Raw genomic sequence first — 19,293 nt, forward strand, 5'->3', positions numbered from 1 at the left:
GGGGTGGGGCTCACTGTATATCATTTCTTTGTGTGTGTGTGTGTGTGTGTGTGTCTTTTTTGTACCTTTGTAGAAGGAAACCGTGAGGATGTCATGGCTGCTTTTGTCAGTGCAAACTGTGTATTTCTATTACTTAACCAGTAGAGGAGTCAAGTCAGCCAGCCAGCGTGTTTGTCATATAACCCGATGCTCGACATGTTGAATCATGGGATATCGCTCGAGTCATTCCATCCGATTTGTCAGTCAGCTCTAACGTACCTATATAATTATACAGTATATATATATATACATGTATGTATCCACACTGTCAATGTGATTAGAGTTCAAATAGGCATCTGGATGGAGGCCTGACCCACTGTGCGGGCAGACGTAGCACCAAGCTGGAGGGCGTTTGGGTGGAGGTTTGGAGGGGCAGGTGGGCTATTTTGATACTTGTAAGTTGTGGCAGGTTTCTCACCACACTCTTCTATCGCCTTAACCTCGCAAGCGTTTTTTTTTTACTTGTGAGTGGTGTCGGAGTGCGTGATCGTGTACCTTTAACGGCATCAAGAGTAACCAGCTGCTTTCCCACGCAGCAAACGCCCCGTCCTTCAACATTGGGTAAAGCCTGCAAAAGTTTTGACACACTAAAGCCATCCTGAACTTTTTTTCTCTATTTGAGCCGCACGAATCGTGACCCAAGACAAAAATCAAATCCTGATTATTGGGAGGTTTTTGCTTTTAAGTTGTTATTATTTCTATTAATCCCCAGATTCTTCAAAGAGGTAATATAAATAGATATATTCTCCTACTTTACGATTTCTCCTTATTAGGGATATTTTATTATGTCAGTTTCCTAAGATGGTGTATGCAGTATATTTTTAGACTTGCTATTTTTGGAAAATGAACGTAACTAATCGAGAGGATATGCATTATTTTTCTGTTTATTTCAGGTGAGTTTCAAAAACAATGAAATGTTAATTGAAATTTGACCAAATGGGGGAAAAAAAAACAATTAATGGGGACTGATGTATGACCTGAGGTTGGAGATAATAGGCCAATGGAAATCTCCCATCCAGCCAACTTCTAATGAAGTGTAGATATTTGAATCCAGGAAGCACCGGGCACTCTTTAAACAGACAGCCAATGCACAGTGTAGTATTTTTGCAAGATCTGTAATGATTATATTTAAAGTAAGAAAAAAATATTTAAATCTAGTAAAACATATTAAGATTTAATTTTAACTTATTTGGAAATACTGTGTCTAATTGATGAACTATATCCTGTTTTCTTTGTGCTCCAGGATAGAAAAGATTTCTGTTCATTTGTAACAATAGAAATATTATTTAGAATTTTTTTTCTTTAAATTATATCATTTTTAATTGGGTGGAGACCACAGTGAAGCTCACGCGAGCAGGCAGGGGAGAAAGCGCTCGCATGAAAACACGGGCTCGTGTTTTATCAGAATTCCCGTCTTTACATGCTGGAAAGAAAAAAAAGTCCAACCTGACCTCAAGAATGGGGGGGGGGCAACTCTTCCAGGTCACATGCCGTGTGGAAGAATGTGGCAACGTGGTCACCTGAGCTTTTATTGATTGGTCCTATTAGGGGAGAGACTGATGGGACACCTGAGACAGGACAGAATGCCCCCTGGGTTTCAAGGAGAAGATCCCCCTTGGATGCTGAAGTGGGACCAGTTTTCATCCTCTGAAACAAAAGTCACTGAGGGTCAGGAATTAGGCACTGTGTGAAAATTATTAGATTAAATGAAGTTTCTCCCTCCTGCATCAGATGACCACTCTTGCCCTTCTCCCAGATGTGCTGTTACATATTTGGCCCCTAGAGGGCATGAATCAGGTGTTGGAGAAGCATGTAGAGGAGTCACAAGGCCACATCCTAAACCCTTTCAGCAGCTTTTCCTTCTTTTCCTGCCCCCATTTTTTTTGAGTACTAGGAGAGATGCAGAGACTTCCTGGAAAATTAGATCAAGAAAGCTCAGCAAGGAGGCTGCCCCACGTTTTCCAGCCAGATTGTGTGTAGCTATCCACTCAAGTGAATTTCCTCCAAGCACCCCACAGGCACAGTCGCATCCTTCTTTAACATGGCAACAAGGCAGGGCAGGAAGTTTGTACGTGGCGTCCACAGTGGCGGGGTCACACACTGAGTAACCTGTGCTGATGCCTCACAGGAAGCGTGTCCACAGAAAGAAAAGTACCCAGAGCAACCCCTGAGATTCTGCTTTCTGTGTGGTCTGTATTGATGCTTATTGTTGGCGTATATTTTGGGTGGGGGGGTTACAAATTATAGTGAAAGGTCTAGATATTTTTGGAGTAGAGAAGCAATGTGTGTATCAGATTATTGTCACTTTGTCTTGCTCTCTGAAAAATCTCTTGGAATTTTTTTGTTAGTTTGTTTTTCTGAAGAATTCTATAACATCCCGACTGATTTAATGTTCGATTCAGAGAATATTTATAAATTTTAAGTCCTTTGTGAAAATTCTGTGTTTGTGTTTTTATTTCAGAGCTTTTAGTTTGTAAACTAATTGCAGGTTAATTGCGGTCACCTGACAGGTGTAGAGGTCATCTTGAAAGTTTATTTGGGTTAGATTCCTACCATTACAGGATTATGTGTTTCTCTTCAAGGTTATCTAATTTTGCCTGTGTGCAAACCTTAGAGGACGTTAGAGATTAGTTCACTGTATGCGATCAATACCGAGTTGATCAAAATTCCTCCACCAATGAGCCGTAGTGATGAACAGTGTCCACAGGAGGTCAGTGGTGTGACACCAGTGTTCAGGTCAGACAGGGTCGAATCCTACTCTGACCTCTACATTTAAGTATTAATAAGGGCACTGATTAGACAGTACGTGGTCATCTGTTAGTTTGAAAACAACAGGCAAAAGGTTTCAACCTTCCCCTGCCCGTTTTCCACGTCTCCGATTTCCCTCCCTTCATGTCCTCTGTCAGCAAAGTCATTATCTGCCTTTGCCCTTCATCCCTGTTCAGGCCTCAGGGCATTAGGAGCGTTCAGCACACACACACACACACCACACTGCAGGGCCTTAGTGTCTGTTACGCGGGGATAACAGCAGCCAGACCACAGGACGATTAGTGTGTCATAATAACATAACTAGCAGCACACTTTGACCTGAGAGGCCTCTCAAGTGCACCAGCCTGCTTAAAGACTAGTGGCTGCGTGGTAATGGAGCCGAGAGAGTATATTAAAAACTCACTGTGGGTGGAATAAATGGTGACCTCTTGTGAATAAGATAGCAGCGGAAAGCAGTTTAGGGTGGAATAAATGGCACTGATGTCAGTGTATTGAAATTGTGATGCCTTCATCTTAAACAAAGAAAAATGTGAGGGATCAGGGTCAATTCATTGTTTTTATTTCTTCATGCAAAAATAACAAAACAAAAGAATGTAAAACAAAAAAAATTCTTGTAGGCTAATCTTATTATTTTTATTTCTAAAACACATCTGCAGTCAGATAGGTCAGTTCCAAGTTTAAAAGGAAATGTTGCCGTCTGTCTTTTCCAAATCAAAAATTAGCTTACAACATTTTAAGTAATGAAACATTCTTTTTACAGGATGCACTATTTATCAAACGTATCCATCTTTTAAAGGCCACCTTTTGCATTTTTCCATACTATTATATAATTAATTTCAATTCATTTTATTTATACAGCACCAAATGACAACAACAGTCGCCTCAAGGCGCTTTATATTGTAAGGTAGACCCTACAATAATACATACAGAGAAAAACCCAACAATCATATGACCCCCTATGAGCAAGCACTTTGGTGACAGTGGGAAGGAAAAACTCCCTTTTAACAGGAAGAAACCTCCAACAGAACCAGGCTCAGGGAGGGGCGGGGCCATCTGCTGCCACCGGTTGGGGTGAGAGAAGGAAGACAGGATAAAGACATGCTGTGGAAGAGAGACAGAGGTTAGTATATATTAGTTAATTAGAATATATACAGTTTTGCATCACTGGTCCGTACTAAATATTGTTTTGATCCCAATGGGAAATTGTAACATTATTACAAAGAAGTCAGGCATGTAAATCTTCACCAGAACCCTACTGATAATGTAGCAGGTGATCACTGGTCAATTGAAATGAATATTGAAATGAATTTACAATATTCAGATAAAAAACATGCATGGGTATGTCACATACCGAAATATATTTATAGGTTATATATACAGATAAACTATAGAAATCCATTTAATTGATAATAGTAATTATAACCAAAAGTAACACCAAACCTTATTTAAACTTTTGAATAATACTTCAAATGTGAGTTTCTTTGTCTCTTATGTTTTATTTACTTTTCCCCTTTGTTTTCTGTAATGGTTTTGTCATCATTAGAAAGCTCCCATCCTTCATAACAGTCTCAGAGTTCTGATAATTGAAGCACAAGTTAATTCATACACAGAAACATGAAGTCACAGCCTGTTGTCCTCTATATTTCTTTGTTTAATACATTTATACTAAAACTAGCCTCTCGAATACTGTACTGAAGTACAAAACATTATGTGCTTAATGATTAATCAAGCAGGTACAATATTAAAATACTGGTGAATCACATAATACATGGGTAAAAATAAGACAATAATGTGATGTGATAGAATATGTAGAGAAAAACAAATATTTTTTGATTTCCTATGTAAGTATATAGTTCGGCTACAACAGCATCGATCCACCAGAGATGCACCTCGCCATGGCAGCAAGTCTGATGGGCAAGAAGCAAAATAGTTTTCCATGTATTAACATTCACATACTGCATTCCCCATTTATGCTTGATCACAGTCAAACTGTTTCATGATTTTCATTTCAATTATTTCAACAGCAGTAAGCATAGGGCACAAAAAATGGCATTAAGAATTAACTTAAGACATTAGATAACCAAATATTAAAAATAAAACATTCTGCAGACTCAAGGTTGTCCTTTATGTATGAAGCCAGAAAGCTGCTTTGACAGATCAGCAAATGGAAGCATCTGCTAGAGAAAGAATCAATCCAGCAAATGCAAAATAGACAAAAAGCCAGCTTACACCGGGGGAGACCCTGACACAATTGCCTAACTAGCTTTTCATCTGCTCTTCTTTCTTTCTCTGTTGGTCTAATTACCACGTCCGGCTTATTGTCCTCCTGATGACTGTAATTAATCAAGTTCTGCTGCCTAATCTCTGAATCTCATCATCCTTACAGTACACCAGAGCCGGCCACTCCGGATGGTATCCTGATGTAAGCTGTTTTGGGGAGTGCAATTGTGTGCGTCTCTGCAACTTTGCATGCAACAGCAAATTGCATGGTTCCACCCTGCTGTTTGTTTTCTTTTCTTTCTTTTTTTGTTGGCAGTGTTTATCCTCTGCATACAGGTCAGTAATTGTTACTCATCTTCTCCTCCTCCTTAGAGCAGTAGGTGGATGTTTGCAGACAGGAGTTGAGCTATTTATCTTCCAAGAAGGTTTATTTAGCATCAAAGTGTTCTCCCTAACTGAGGCCTCCTTGGCTCCTGTCTACAGAGAGGGAGAGAGAGAGACTCCTACTGTCACAGCCTTGTCCTCTCTTGAGCTTCAGATGGCTTACCGGCTCCTTAATCTGTCCTATGAGTGACATCACCCTCTGCCAGCACGCTCCACTTATTTCTTACAGGACAGCAGGCGAGAGGGAGGGAGGGAAAGCATTAGGTGGTGTCCACTGGTTTGTTAGGAAAGGTGAATTAGCTCAGCAGCAAAGCTTTGGAGAGTAAGTAAGAGTAAGGTGGGATCCTGCTTGCACACTTTGTCTGGGCTATGGCAGAAGGCACAGCGGAGGGAGACAGTCACATGGAGGAGCTGCTGGATCACGGTCTAGGCATGGAGGAGACAGCCCACGGCCTCCTGAGGAGGCCCTCATTGAAGGAGAGCTACCACAGCGACTCCCTGCTGGCACCAGACACTGACTTCATGACAGGTATACGGCCACAGCAGCTCGTTCTCTCACGTACATCACTTCCATGTAGTTTTGGTCTGACATCTGCTTGCACACAGATGCATGGAGGAGGACGCTAAGCCCAAAGTAAATGAGCTGGTATGTGAAAGAACAATTACACAGCTATTTTCACTATTATTGCTGTGCATTCCTCATATACAGTGGCAGAGTGTGTGTTGGATGCAACACGTAATGCAGTACACACAGTTCTCACTACACAGGCCACTTTATTAGTTACAGCTGTGAAATCTCCTCTGAGACAAGTTTGGCATTTTAACATTTTACTCCTTAAAACCTCAAAGCTAAACCAACATTAAAGATAAAAGAACAGTTAGCTTTTTGACGTAAAAAAAAACTGACCAAAAAAGCAGAGCTGATGCACAACTGTTGTTTTGCATTGCACAGAATTTTGCAGGTGGTTCTAAGGTAAAGGGTCTGTGTGGCGTATGAATAAATCTTACAATGAAGAGAAAGAGAACTCGTGCATGCATGATTTCCAATATGACAGATTTATTCAAATCAGTTTGTTATTTGTGTCCAGAAAACAAAATGAAAACAAATCTGAGCTGGAAACTTTGTTTGAAGAAGAATGTGACTCAACAGGTGTGTCTGACAGAACCTTTTAAGAACCTGATCGCTCTCTTTTCAGGCATAAATTATTGTTGTTACGATTGCTTTTAATGACACATTTTGTTTTTGTTCTGTTTCTTTCACATTCTCATAAATACACTGGCTAAAAAACAACAACAAAACCAATAAAAAAAAGATCTTCCCAGGCTGCTAGATTGCTGTTGCTGGACCCTATTGGTTGTCAAACAAGAAAAAGCCAAACACTAATCCTAAACATCTCTCTTACTTCTCACATGTGACATAGTCATAGTCAAGCTGTGGGTGTTGTGGGATGTGTCTTATCTGAGAAGATTTGGGGAAATGCCCTGTCCCTGCTGGGATATTAGCATCAGTGGACTAACATGTGAAGGACTGCGTGCGCACACGTGGCCTGTGTGTGTGTCAGGCTGCTGACTGCTGATACGAGCAGACGGTTGCCGTTCCTCCATTCAAGAGGCGCCAGCTGCAAACCGAGATTAAAACGCTCCATTGGCTCTCCGTGCTGCAGTTATAGCTCAACGTATTTGCATTTTGCTTAAATGTATATAAGTTTGTGAAGTTTGGAAGCCTTCACTGCGATAACTTGGCAGTGCGTGCGTGTGACTGTGTTTGAGAAACAGCAGATATACTTAATGCACGGGGCTGCATGTGTGTTTACATTTGCCTGAGCAGCGCTGAGGGTGCCTGCCTGTTCTTTGTAGGGCCGAGTTAGTGCAGAGACTGAGCTCTGGGCTGCTAATTCCATTTTACAGCACTGGGATTATGTGCTATTCTAATCTCAGTCCCATATGGGCTGCGTGGAGGTAGCACGAGGATGATGTCATGGTCAGGACAGGAGGAGAAACAGAAGATCACATGCCTACACAAAAATCACAACTCTCCATGAGAGGCGGATTACTGCCTGAATAATTACACTGAAAATCGTCATCCTGGACAGGTCAGCGCTTAGACTCGATTCTCAAAGGAACTACGGCAACAAGTGAGAGTTAAAAATAGTTTGAACGTGCACTTTATGCACTTCACAGACGCTACATTCTGAAAACATTGAAAGCATTCAAACAACAGTGTAAGTTCCAAACCTGTCCACGTGATTGGAGTTTAAACTGCATATTATATAATAGTGGTCAATGCAGTTGAGATTATTATTATTATTATTATTGTTATTATTATTATTTCCATCTGATTCATCGTTTGGTATGAGTGTATTCATTTAAATGCATTATCAGGGATTGTTACATTTAGTCCTCTTACTGAATCTGGAAAATTGTAAAATATTCAAAGTAAAATCCCCCATCAGTATGAAATAGTGTAATATTACTGCTGTATTTAAGACTGGGCTCATTTTAAAACTTTATGCTCAGCATCATATATTCTATAAATTGCTGTCCTGTGAGTGCCACATATCTATGAAAGAAAATCAATTGTTCATGAGCTCAGAAAAACAGTTTTCAGAAAGAATTTAAAAATAAAATAATGAAGAAAAATCAGCTGAATTAAAAGGCTTGAGCAGTGTGCTGGTTAATTGTTAACTGTCAACAGGGAGGGATTCAAATGAAAAATCAGTGTGAAGTGTTGGCAAAACAGCTGATTAAACATGGTAGACTGAGATATTCTCATAAATGCTAATCTGAAAGTGCTGTGAGGTGCACCTGCTTAACTTGGCTGTTTTATTCGATTGGACATGGTCACAGCTGCTGTCCTCTCTCCATCATTGTCAGCACTTTTCTTGAGTGCACTGAATGAGTTATTAACAGCTTTTTCAAACTCAATCTTTTCTACATCACACATGTTGACCGTGGGTGGTTGGCAAGAGGGAACTCATCTGGTACGATGCTAAATCACTGAAGCTCATTTACTTGCTAATCCTAGCTGTGTTTCTATATGAAGCCTCATGACAACTCAGTCTGAGACTAAAGGAGAGAGATCATTATACTTTAATTTAAGTTTATTTTTATATTTCATAAGCTGAGCAATGTTGCCTTGCTTGTCTTGAACTCCGCTGCTCGTGACTGACAAGTCACAATGATATCAGTGTTCTTGGGTTACTGTTTACATTCCCTTTTGGTTCTTCACACGTGGTTTTAAAAGATTAAGATTATGGTCAAAAATTCTAACTTGAGTCATCAAGAAAAAAGTAGGAGAGATCACAGTGGTTATTATCCATATTTTATATACAAATGGCAGCTTTTACATTAGCCCTAAGCTATTTGTTTATGTGTTACTTGTTACCTTTTTATCCACCAGTTCTTAACGCTAACTTTTTAAAACGTTGTAGCATTACTTTAGTTTTTCTGCCTTTTGTCCGTTTGAGGTATTCTTAACTACTGTTTGTTATACTCTTGCCCACTTTTAAGATATTCTTTAGTAATTTTATACTTTTAACCCCCCCCCCCTTTTTTTTTTTTAGCTACTCTTTAGCTATTTTATACTTTTAGCCTTTTTAAGCTTTTCTTGACTCACCTTTAGCTATTTTATACTGTAGTTCGGTTAAAATTCCAGATATTTATGCATTTTTTGCACTTTTAGTCACTTAACCATTTTTTGTTACTTTTCTATTACTATTTATATTTATATCTGTATCTATTACTCTTACCTATTACCATTATTAGTATATTCAGTTTAATTAATTAAACCCGAGAGCCTGTTCAGCTAAACGGATCTAGCAAGCAACCCATATGCTGTAAGTTTAAAGCCGCGGCTGTGCTTTACTGTGTGTCTTTTCCCCTTAGCTGAGCTATCGCTCAGCTTTCTTGTCTCCACTCTTTTATCACAATAAAGTACAAGGTGCAACAATTGTTACAAAATAAATCTACTGAGGCTAACACGTTTTCATGCAACAGTGGTATTATGGTTTGGACAGCTAACTCATTATGCTGATGTACTTTTTAATCAAACCAAAATGCTTACTTAATCAAATTAGTTGAGCTTCTTCACGATTTATCCTCACAGCCCCTGGCAAACTGGATAAGTACCCCCTCGGGTAAAAGCACCCCTGGTTGGGAATCAGAGTTTTTGTTGACTTAAGGAAGCAGATTATGCAACTGATCCCTGATCCTTCTTGTATATTCTGGCTGAGCACGACTGGGAAATGATGCCGCTCAGCCGACTCCTGTTTCACTGGGTTTTTTTCTTCTTAAATCCTGTGCAACCACAAAGATGCATTAGTTTTTATTTGTCTCTGCCTCATCCTCCCCGTTACTCAGAGTGACATCCACTGTAAACTGTAACTCTGTGGATGTGCAAGATGTTTACAGCTTCACGGCACAAGAACAAGCAGTGTCTCAGGTTTATCTCTGCTGCTTCCTCTCTGTGTCTCCAGCGCTGTTAGTGACAGGGGGCTTACGTGTGGGGGCGGGGTCAAAGAGGCTCAGGCTGTGGGATTAACCTTGTAGTCTGCACACACGCACACACACATATACACACAGAGACACACATGCAAGTACACTTACACGTACACACAATTTAGGCTGGATTGGACGACTGCAGAGTTTTTAAGCATTATCAGCCCCGCCCCCACCTTCATACACTCTCATCCTGAGTAAAGGGCTTTAAGCTCTGTCATACACAACTGCACATCACAGATTGTACCCGGCGACCACCAAGGAAACGTGAGAGCATCTAAACACCAAGACCCTCATCTCCTGCTGCAGATTCTGTAATACCATTTGGATGCTCTAAAAAAAACAAAAGGCGGCTAAAATACCAGAAAGGCTGATCTTGTGTGTGTGTGTCTGTGTGCGACATAAGTGGAGCAAAAGAGATGAAATCTTAGTGGACGTCAACGCCAGCGGATCAAAATTAGATGGAGGGAGAGCAGGCCCGTCTGATAGGAGCAAGAGGAGGAACAAGCACTGAAAAAGTATGCTCGCGAGAGGAGAGGAAGAGGAGGAAGAAGTCTGGAGGGGTGGAGGAAGGCCCTGCTGGCCTGCAGAAGCACCCTGACTGCTCCTCAGCTTCCAGCATCTCCCATGGTAGCCACCTTTGACCCATTGTGACCGTGTTGGATTACAGATTGCCTGCAGTTAAAGATGAAGCAGAAATCACTTGAAGAGAAATGATGGTGGCAGAGGTGTTTTGGATGTGTGCTTTGACGCCATTGTTTACACGCTGCTGCATGGTGTCTGCGGGGATGATCTATGTCCAGCTGTGTGATGACCTCATTAGATTTCTACAGTGCAGCCATGAAAAAGGGAACGCTAAAGAGCTTGCCCCTCTCTCTGATTACACCTTCTATAGATCTTGATGTCAAGTCAGCTGCTTGCATCTATTTCAGGCAGGCAGTTGTTTAAAGGAAGCATTTTTTTCTAATGATAATGCAAAACATGTCATGCTATCTGTCCTCATATCCGCAGACGACCGCAGCTCGGCCAGCGGCCTGGATGTGGCCGATCGGCTGACATATCTCGAGCAGAGAATGCAGATGCAAGAAGATGAAATCCAGCTTCTGAAGATGGCTCTGGCTGACGTCCTGAAGAGACTCAACATTTCTGAGGAGCACCAAGCAGCTGCTTCTGCTGCTGCTGGCAGGAGAGCACCGGGGGCCAAAGGTGAGCAAAGATCTACTGTCATATCTACAAGCCAGTGGAAGGATTTCAGGTGTGTCGATACATAAAGTGCTTTAATCCCTCAGCCTGCTGTACACGAGAAGACATCGACTTTTTTATAGATTGTACATGATGTGCTTGATTCAGTCATTCTTCCTCAGGTGCATTTGCTAGAATGGGACTATATTATTAAAAATGTGCATAATGGAGAAAATAAAAGATGTTTTAAAGAGACGGGTTTTGTTTTGTTGATTAGGTCTATATGTAGTCACAGAGTAAATTGAATATCACAGTTTATCAAATCCAAGCATGTGTGCTCAAATTTTAGAGATAAATCTCACAAAGCAGAGTAAAGTATCGTGTTTGAGAAGCTGAATCAAATCATTTTTGTTTTGCTTAATCCCAGAGTCGTGCAAACCCAGTTATGTGCTCAGTGTTTAACGACAGAAATGCTAATAAAAATCCAGTCATGGCTTTTTCTCAAAAGGGACTTTGTTTGTGCAGGCAACAAAAAGAGCATTCACAACAAACACAGTTCACAGAATATGCGTGTGTGTGTTTGCTCCCACAGCCAGGCCAGTGTCTCTGGCTCTGCCCTCCAGAGCCCCCATGGTGACCCCCAGCACAGCTTCTCTGAAGAAGAGCACCACGCTGCCCTCCAGCACCACAACCAGGAACTACAGCCCAACACCACCCCGAAGGTACCCTGTCCTCTGGGAGGGAGCTGGAGATTATTTTCACTTTTTGAATATGTGCAGGAGATCACGTTGTGTATTTTCCAAGCCGACTTAAATGTCTGCCGTTAAACGAGGCATTAAATTTCTTTACTGTTCACTGTGGAATGATCTCACACAGCAGACCTTCTCACCCCACCTCACCCAGAAGAGAAGTCTAACGTATACGAGCGTGTGCTAATCAAGCAGCTTCAGTCTTCATTAGCGAGCTTCGCTTCTCATTATTTAACATGCAAAGGCAATCAGAAAGACAGCCTCCGGTATCTAAGAAACTGCACACGGATGCTCCGTAACGATCCCCAACACCAACCTCTTCTTTTTCAAAGCAATAAAGCGCCGCTCCATTTTCTGCACATCTCTTCCTCTCAATTACATTTCAAATGATACTGCTATTAGATAGCATTAGTTAGAGAGCATGATAAGCTATGTCTGTGGCACCTTAATGTGCTGGTGCTACATCTGGGCTACTCTGATATAATTGCACTGAGAGTGGTAAATCTCCATTCACTTAAAACCGGCCGCTCAGTATGAGGAAAAAGCAAGACGGAGAATCACCCTCATCATCGCGCTCATCTTTATTAAAGCGGGTTCATTTCTTTCCACTCTTATTTCACCTTTCTAATTAATCTCTCCTTACCTTCTGGCTCTTTCCTCTTTCTCTTCTGTGCTGTCCATTTCTTCTTCTTTTTTTCTGACCCCACTCGCTCTTTTCGTCTTTCCAGCGGTGTGAAGAGCCCACCTGGTAGCGTGAAAGACAGCCCGTGTAAGACCGCTAGAACACGACCCGCCTCTGCAGCCTCGAGCAGCAAGAAAGTTCAGGACAGGTGAGAAGCTGTTATTGAATTTCTAAATTTACACACAAACAACAAACTTAGGCGTCTGTCAAATTTACAGCACAGTTGTGTAACAGTGTTTCAGATTTCTTTGCCCACGTACACACTTCTCACAAACCAGATCATGTGTGGATCTCTGCTGATTTCGAGGTGACTTACGGCCGATTTTGTTTCTAAATTTAAATCAAACTTATTTCCGCCCCAGACATCCTGTTTCAAGAGCAAACGCGGGGCACGAGCACAGGAAACCTTTAATTAGGCCTACTCAACCGGAAACTGATGTGTCAAGATTTCAGCCTTTTATAGTCGGATGAAATCTCCCTTCGGATCTGCTAACTCTCTCTTTCTGTCCCTGCATCTCTTTGTTTCTCTCTCCCACTCGTGTCCTCTGGCATCTCTGTATCATTTTCTCTCTCCGTCAACATAACAGCGGCAAACCCAGAGAGGATGCAGTGAATGTAGGTAAGTTGACTGGTTCCCGCCGGCAGCATTCAGAACAGGACTGTTAAAGAAACCCGGCGTTGTTTAACTCTGAATTGCATGTGTGTTGCTTTGCTGCAGGAACCAGGCGTGTGACACACTGCAAAGGTAGGCTTCTTCCCTGTCTGACACCTCCAGTAACGCAAAACGGCCACTGTTTACATTTATAATGAAGCGAATCGTGCTTGAGCTCCTGTTTTATCGTCATCTTTTCATATTTCCACATCTCACCATGACTTGTGTGCCTTCCCTCGCCCCTTCCACCCTTATTTTTTGTCTTTCTTTCATCCCATCCACACCCACAATCCGCCCTTCACGCTCTCTTCATCGCTCTCCTTTCCTGTCACTCCTCCACTCTTACCTCCTTCTCTCTCCGTCCTCACCTCACTTCACCGCTTCACTTAGTGACTATGCAGATCTATCTGAGCCCCCTCACAAGAAAGACTGGATCTTCTGAAGCTGCCAAGTCCGCTTCTGCGGTGCCCGCCCACAGCGGGCCCGCGCCCACTCCTAATCGCCCTCAGGCGAAGAGGGGCGGCAAGCCAGAGGCGAGGAAAGCAACACCATCCTTCACCTTAAACTTCCAGAAGACCTCAAGCGGCCAGAGCGCACCGCATGACACGTCGAGCTACAAGAGCCCCATCAAATCACCCAGCCAGTACTTTCAGATTTGTTACTGACACGCAGGTGGACCACAGAGGACAAGAGCTGCACTCTTCTGCTTCACTTTTAATGCACAAATAGGGAAAAGTGTGGACAATTTATTTTTTCCATCCCTGCTACTGAGCGTACTAAAACCCCAAAACAAATATGTGAAAGCCTCAACGAACCACTTGAAACCTACAAATACAGGTTTTGTTGCAATTCAGCAATTGGGACTTATTTCTGAGGATAGAGTGAAAGCTTTGATGCATTCGTAGCCACACCGCACAGCATAGCAATAGCTCAATTTGTCACACGCTGGTACCTGCACAGCACTTCACCGAAGGCCTGTGTTCACCGCTAATGTTTGTCTCCATCACGCTGCGTGAGAAGTTGCCGAGTGCGTGGGCACCGAGTGTGCGATGTAAGAGAGAGGCTGGGTTTTTGTTGTTGTTGTTGTTGTTGTTGTAACTCAATGTGTGCCAGCGAGTCTGTTTGATGTGATGTTTTCGGTTTCGTAGCTGATGTCCCACCTTAGATCCCACCTTAGATTATTTACAGTGTGTACCCAGAAAGTCTCATTTTAAATCAGGAGAAACAATAAAAACAAACACTGTGAAAACACTTGTTGTGGTTCAGTTTAATGTGTGTGAGTGTGTGCATGTGGTGGTGGCTGGTACCATAATAAAAGAAAGAGGTGGTTTACAGCTGTGCTCCAGCTATCAGCTGCTCATAGCAACAAACATGGGGCCACTTTAATATGATGACAGCAACAGGCTTTTATGAGGTAGCTAAAAAGAACTAATGGCTGCTGAACACTTTGATGAGCAGTAAATTGTTGAAAATCACGTACTGTGACCTTTTTTTTTTAGCATTCAAGTGGAGATTTAAGAGAATTACAAGAGCAACAGTTTCTGGTTCTACAGTTTCCACAGCCTGCAATACTGGAACTCTGAACGCTCCAGTATTAGCTTTCGCAGATTTGATTGTTCCAAGCATATGAACTGTGAAAGATCTTGGAATTTTCCTTTCTCAGAAGAAAGCTGAGGATGAGGAGCCTCATGGAGTAAGCACACACAGCCAAACATTAGCTGGCCTGTTAACTTCAGCTATTACTCACACTGGCCCAAAGCTGTGTAACTGGACAGCAAATAGACTTTGTAATAGAGAGCCGGAAGGTTACAGGCTCTTTAACTCACACGCACTTTCCTTTGGCAAAGCCTTGAAAAGTCTAGGTGTGCAGTGAATGTGTCTATGAGCAGGTGCGTCACAATTGTTCAGGTGTCCTGTGATTCGTCTGCAATGTTCCCATGACTTCCCATGACATCGCTTTCCAGACTGTTCTCTCTGTTGAGGTCAGGAAAGCGATTCCGCTCCCTGAAGACCAACACAGAGAGACTGAGGAGGAGCTTCTTCCCACAGGCGATACGGTCTCTCAATCACACCACCACACAGTACTGACCCACACATATGGTTCTTACACACACACTGGACTTTCTGGACTTTGGTTTTGCACAACACTGGTCACTATATTCTTCATTTCCGGTTAATACTTGTACAGCTGCTGTTATTGTGTATATATTTATTTATATTTAGATTTCTTCATACATTCTTATATAGTTCTATATTGTGTATTGTGTATTTTGTTGTACAGTTATTTTATTTTCAACTTTAATTTATATATTTATCTTTATCTTATTCTTCCCAGTTAAATTTACCCTTCATTCTAATTTGTGTTGTACAGTTATTTCATTTTTAACCTTAATTTATATTTTATTCCTTCCTAGTTAAATTTACCCTTTTTAATTTTTCATATTTATTTCCTTTCTTATTCATAGCCTTTTCCTTTTTTGTTTTCTTTAGGTCACGAGCAGTTGTCCAAGCATTTCACTACATTTCGTACTGTGTATGACTGTGTACGTGACAAATAAAAATTTGAATTTGAATTTGAATTAGAATTTTATCACATTGAACTTTTAGAGTAAGTGACAAACCAAAATGTTTCAGTCTAACCTCAAGATCAGTCAAACTAAAGCTTTCTGCTGAAATGCTGCCCCCCCCCCCCCCCCCCCCCCCCGTGGTGTTAGCAAGGTCAGAGGTCATGAACTTTAAATACATGTACCATTTAAAAAAAAAAAAAAAAAAAAGTGTCATTAATCAGTTAAAATTGGAAATAAATAAGTAAATACATTTCTTGTGTATTTAAATAAATAAACTGAATTTTAATTTGAAGTAACTTATATATTAAATCAGTTACTTCCAGTTTTAATGTATTAATGACACATTTAATTAATTATTTAATGATGTATTTAATTAAGAGAGTGAGCACATTTTTCTTTTAGTATTTAGAAATCAAATGTGTTAGACTTGAAATGGAAGCAAAAGGTGATTTTTGGCCATAAATATTTTGCATTTTGTCAGACTATGTTTATGGATGAACTGAAGATTTATAAATGACTGTGATAGGACACCCTCCCTCGATGGCACTCACTTCCAAATGATAACTAGACTGATGGTTAAATCAAAAGCAAAATGTACATGTCTGTACTGGAAGCATTAGATTGCAGCTGTGGCAGGTGCTATCCTGTGGCTACTCACCATTTATTTTTTGTAATTCAGTTTAGTTTCAATTAATTCCAGAGTTTCAAAAGTCAGTTGCTTTTTGTAGGTTAGTTTTTTGGTTTGAAAATGTTTAGTTTTAGTTTAGTTTTTACTCATTTCTGTGTCAGTTTTAGTCTTTTTTTATATATATTTATATTGAATGGAGGGCATATGTTAGAGGCACAATTTAGGAAAATCAGTACAGGTGTTATAGGTGTTAAAACACTGAACTTTTTGAAATCAGCTAACTCACAGTGATGTAGAGAAGAAAAGTCTCATGCATTGAAACCTCGTCGAGCAAGTTAATTAAAAACAACAACAACAACAAAAAACAAGACGAAAACAAGCAAAGACAAAAACTGAGGAGGTCGAATGCTGGTGACCTTGAGCTTAAGGTCAGAGGTCAACTTCTTTAATAATCACCTGGGATATAAAAAGTGATCTATCTACAGGATAATGAGGGGCTGCGAGTATCTTTTAACAATATATATATTTTTAATTTTAGTCAACAAAAGTATTTTTAATATCTTATATTAATATTTTAGCTGACTATAATAACCTTGGTACTCACCCATCAGAACTTCATTTGGGGCTTGCGCTTTTCAAAGTCACTGCCTGAATCCAAAGACATGGAAGTCTTTTCTCTTTTGATCATAAAACACTTGCCAAAAAAAGCCTAGCTCTTGCATTAGCTGACATCAACAGGTTTGCACACATTATCCACAAATGACAGAGAGCAAGGAAAGGATGTATAAGTAATATATTTCCCAGCATGCTAGCTGGACCTCCTTCATGTTCTGGGGCCTGGGACACTGCCTCAAATGTTTAAAATATCACATATTCTAACATCGTAAGTTACAACACATTTAGAATGTGTGCAGCATCTGACACACATAGTTTCAGTGTTTCAACAGAAAAATCTGCACCCAAAAAAGATTTAACACAGAAAAAGCTGTGCAGGAAATTTGTGACCTCAAAGTGCATCCTCCACGTGCTCTTTGGGAGTTAATAGGACCTCTGCTGTTGAAAAGGAGAACTACTAAAGGCTTGATTGGGATTTTATGATGGAAACATTTGTCAAGTTTTATTTTGATTCTTTAAAATGTTTTAGTTCAATTTATGCTGCTTAGAACCCCCCCCCCCCCCCCCCACACACACACACACACCTTTTTTTAAATTCAGTGTGGGGGTATTTGTTATTGACAAGATTTTAAAATATAGAATGGCTGTTCCAGGGCGTTCCAGTCATAACATACACACATGACCCCAAAGGCTCCTCGTTTTTTCTGTGCTGAAAAGTTTTATAATAAAATATTTTTTCAGCTTTTTCCTCTTTTATATTAACTTTTAAGTTCCCCCAAAAAGTTTCAGATTGTTTAATTTTTCTAGAATGTAGTTTTTATTTTTAATTCATTTCAGGGCACAAAAATTCACGTGCTTAAAAATGGTTTAGAGCAGAGGTGAAAAATTTCTCAGAGGGCCACATAAGAAACTGGGACTGTTGTGGACGGTCGGACCAATCAAAGCTATTTGCTCCCTCCTATAGAGCCTTCCAATATTAATTAAGGTTACCAAGAGAATGTGAAGAAAAAGGCTGCAGTGACTTTATGTCAAGCAGTTGTCCAAAATATTGCACGCGTTGTGTTGAAGAGATCCAAGATTCAGTTGAAGCTAAAACGTCTGTATTTTTCATGTAATACCAATTTCTACCACAAGATGGTGTAAGGAGTCAATGTGACCTTTATTCAGTCATTTAAAAAACTAAATAACAAAAACGGCAAGTATCCAAAGCCTCTGCAGGAAGTTGGTAGGACTTAAAATAAAGTAAAAAAAACAAAACAAACAAACAAACAACCCCCCCAGAAAAAACCCGCACAGTCACTGGTTTTAGCACACCTTCAGTGAAACAGCGCCCCCAAGTGGTGATAGTTTTAGTTACAGTTTGATAAAGTACATTTAACTGTTATTTCTGGACACCTAGATTTTACATATATGATAAAACGTGAATTTTATTCATTATAGAAATTGGCAGTGGTTTTGTCTCATACTAGCTTTCATCAGACCCATTAGATTTATGAAAAAACAAAAAAACCCAGATCAGACCTGACTTTCATGTACAATCAACAGCATACCAGTGTGAACATAAATCGCACCATACAACCCAACGATCCCATTTTCCTGAAAAGCAGAGCCACAGTTCTGGAGCTTTGATCGAGTCTGTCTGACAGGAGACAGATGTTACAGATGTTACAGTGCCATTTTTCTACATGCAGTGATGATATGAGTTGGTCCCATCAGCCAATGAAAGAAAATACAAATTTGAAATAAGATGCACACACACACACACACACACACACACACACACACACACACACACACACACACACACACACACACACACAGTCATCGACATCATACAGTAATATAATACTAGCCTATTTCTCCAGGGTCTTAAAGGCTTAAAGTATTTGTGGTAATCGTGGGTTTCTCTCCAATCACTGTAAAAACTATTTCCAGGTCTACTGCGTAATAAAACGACTCTGATAATATATTTTTCTCTAAAAGGATTGCGCATAATTCATGTGGTCCAACTTTATGTGCTCAGAAAAACACAGGGAGTTTAGTTTACCTACCTGCCCTCATCAGCTGCACAGTTGCAACCTCGCCGGGATGAGGGCGCTGCCGTGCAGCAAAACCAGCCACACTTGAATATTCCAGCAGCCTGCTCTCTCTCACTCTCTCCCTGTACCCCCTCCTCTTTGCCTCTCCATCCATCCAGCCTCCCAGTGGTTGGAGGCAGGAAAAGATGGCACCTCAAAAGCCGCTGTCAGCCACTCCGCCCGGCTTCTCGTCCTTAGGAAAGCGGCGTGCTGCCCTCTGAAGTGGCCCCG

At 40.8% G+C, this 19,293-nt stretch overlaps 1 protein-coding gene and 1 long non-coding RNA gene across 4 annotated transcripts; one reads left to right on the forward strand and one right to left on the reverse strand.

Moving 5' to 3' along the window:
* Positions 1-3,638: 3,638 nt before the first annotated feature.
* Positions 3,639-12,617, reverse strand: LOC145420701 (uncharacterized). The gene is made up of 2 exons (XR_013902021.1): positions 12,484-12,617; positions 3,639-3,909 (listed from the first exon to the last, which is right to left on the reverse strand). It is a non-coding gene; the product is annotated as an uncharacterized LOC145420701 (long non-coding RNA).
* LOC113006893 (uncharacterized) lies at positions 5,239-14,425 on the forward strand. Of its 3 annotated transcripts, none has more exons than XM_026143134.2 (7): positions 5,239-5,941; positions 10,921-11,115; positions 11,684-11,813; positions 12,569-12,670; positions 13,110-13,141; positions 13,241-13,267; positions 13,565-14,425. In XM_026143134.2, the coding sequence occupies exons 1-7, from the start codon at positions 5,782-5,784 to the stop codon at positions 13,837-13,839; spliced, it is 921 nt and encodes a 306-aa protein (XP_025998919.1). In that variant the 5' UTR covers positions 5,239-5,781; the 3' UTR covers positions 13,840-14,425. The 3 variants fall into 3 exon arrangements, with proteins under 3 accessions (XP_025998919.1, XP_025998918.1, XP_080146295.1); XM_026143133.2 differs by lacking the exon at positions 5,239-5,941 and adding an exon at positions 10,112-10,539; XM_080290169.1 differs by lacking the exon at positions 5,239-5,941 and adding an exon at positions 10,718-10,841.
* The last annotated feature ends 4,868 nt before the right edge of the window (positions 14,426-19,293 follow it).

The sequence above is a fragment of the Astatotilapia calliptera genome, chromosome 15 (genome assembly GCF_964374335.1).
Source record: "Astatotilapia calliptera chromosome 15, fAstCal68.1, whole genome shotgun sequence".
In the NCBI taxonomy this organism is placed as follows: domain Eukaryota; kingdom Metazoa; phylum Chordata; class Actinopteri; order Cichliformes; family Cichlidae; genus Astatotilapia; species Astatotilapia calliptera.

What these genes read in the sequence shown, in the direction of transcription:
- LOC113006893 (XM_026143133.2), top strand. Translation starts at nt 10,371, where the DNA reads ATGGAGGGAGAGCAGGCCCGTCTGATAGGAGCAAGAGGAGGAACAAGC. An exon ending in AGCCCAACACCACCCCGAAG is followed by an intron (nt 11,814 to 12,568) that starts GTACCCTGTCCT and finishes TCGTCTTTCCAG; the next exon opens with CGGTGTGAAGAGCCCACCTG. An exon ending in AGAGGATGCAGTGAATGTAG is followed by an intron (nt 13,142 to 13,240) that starts GTAAGTTGACTG and finishes GCTTTGCTGCAG; the next exon opens with GAACCAGGCGTGTGACACAC.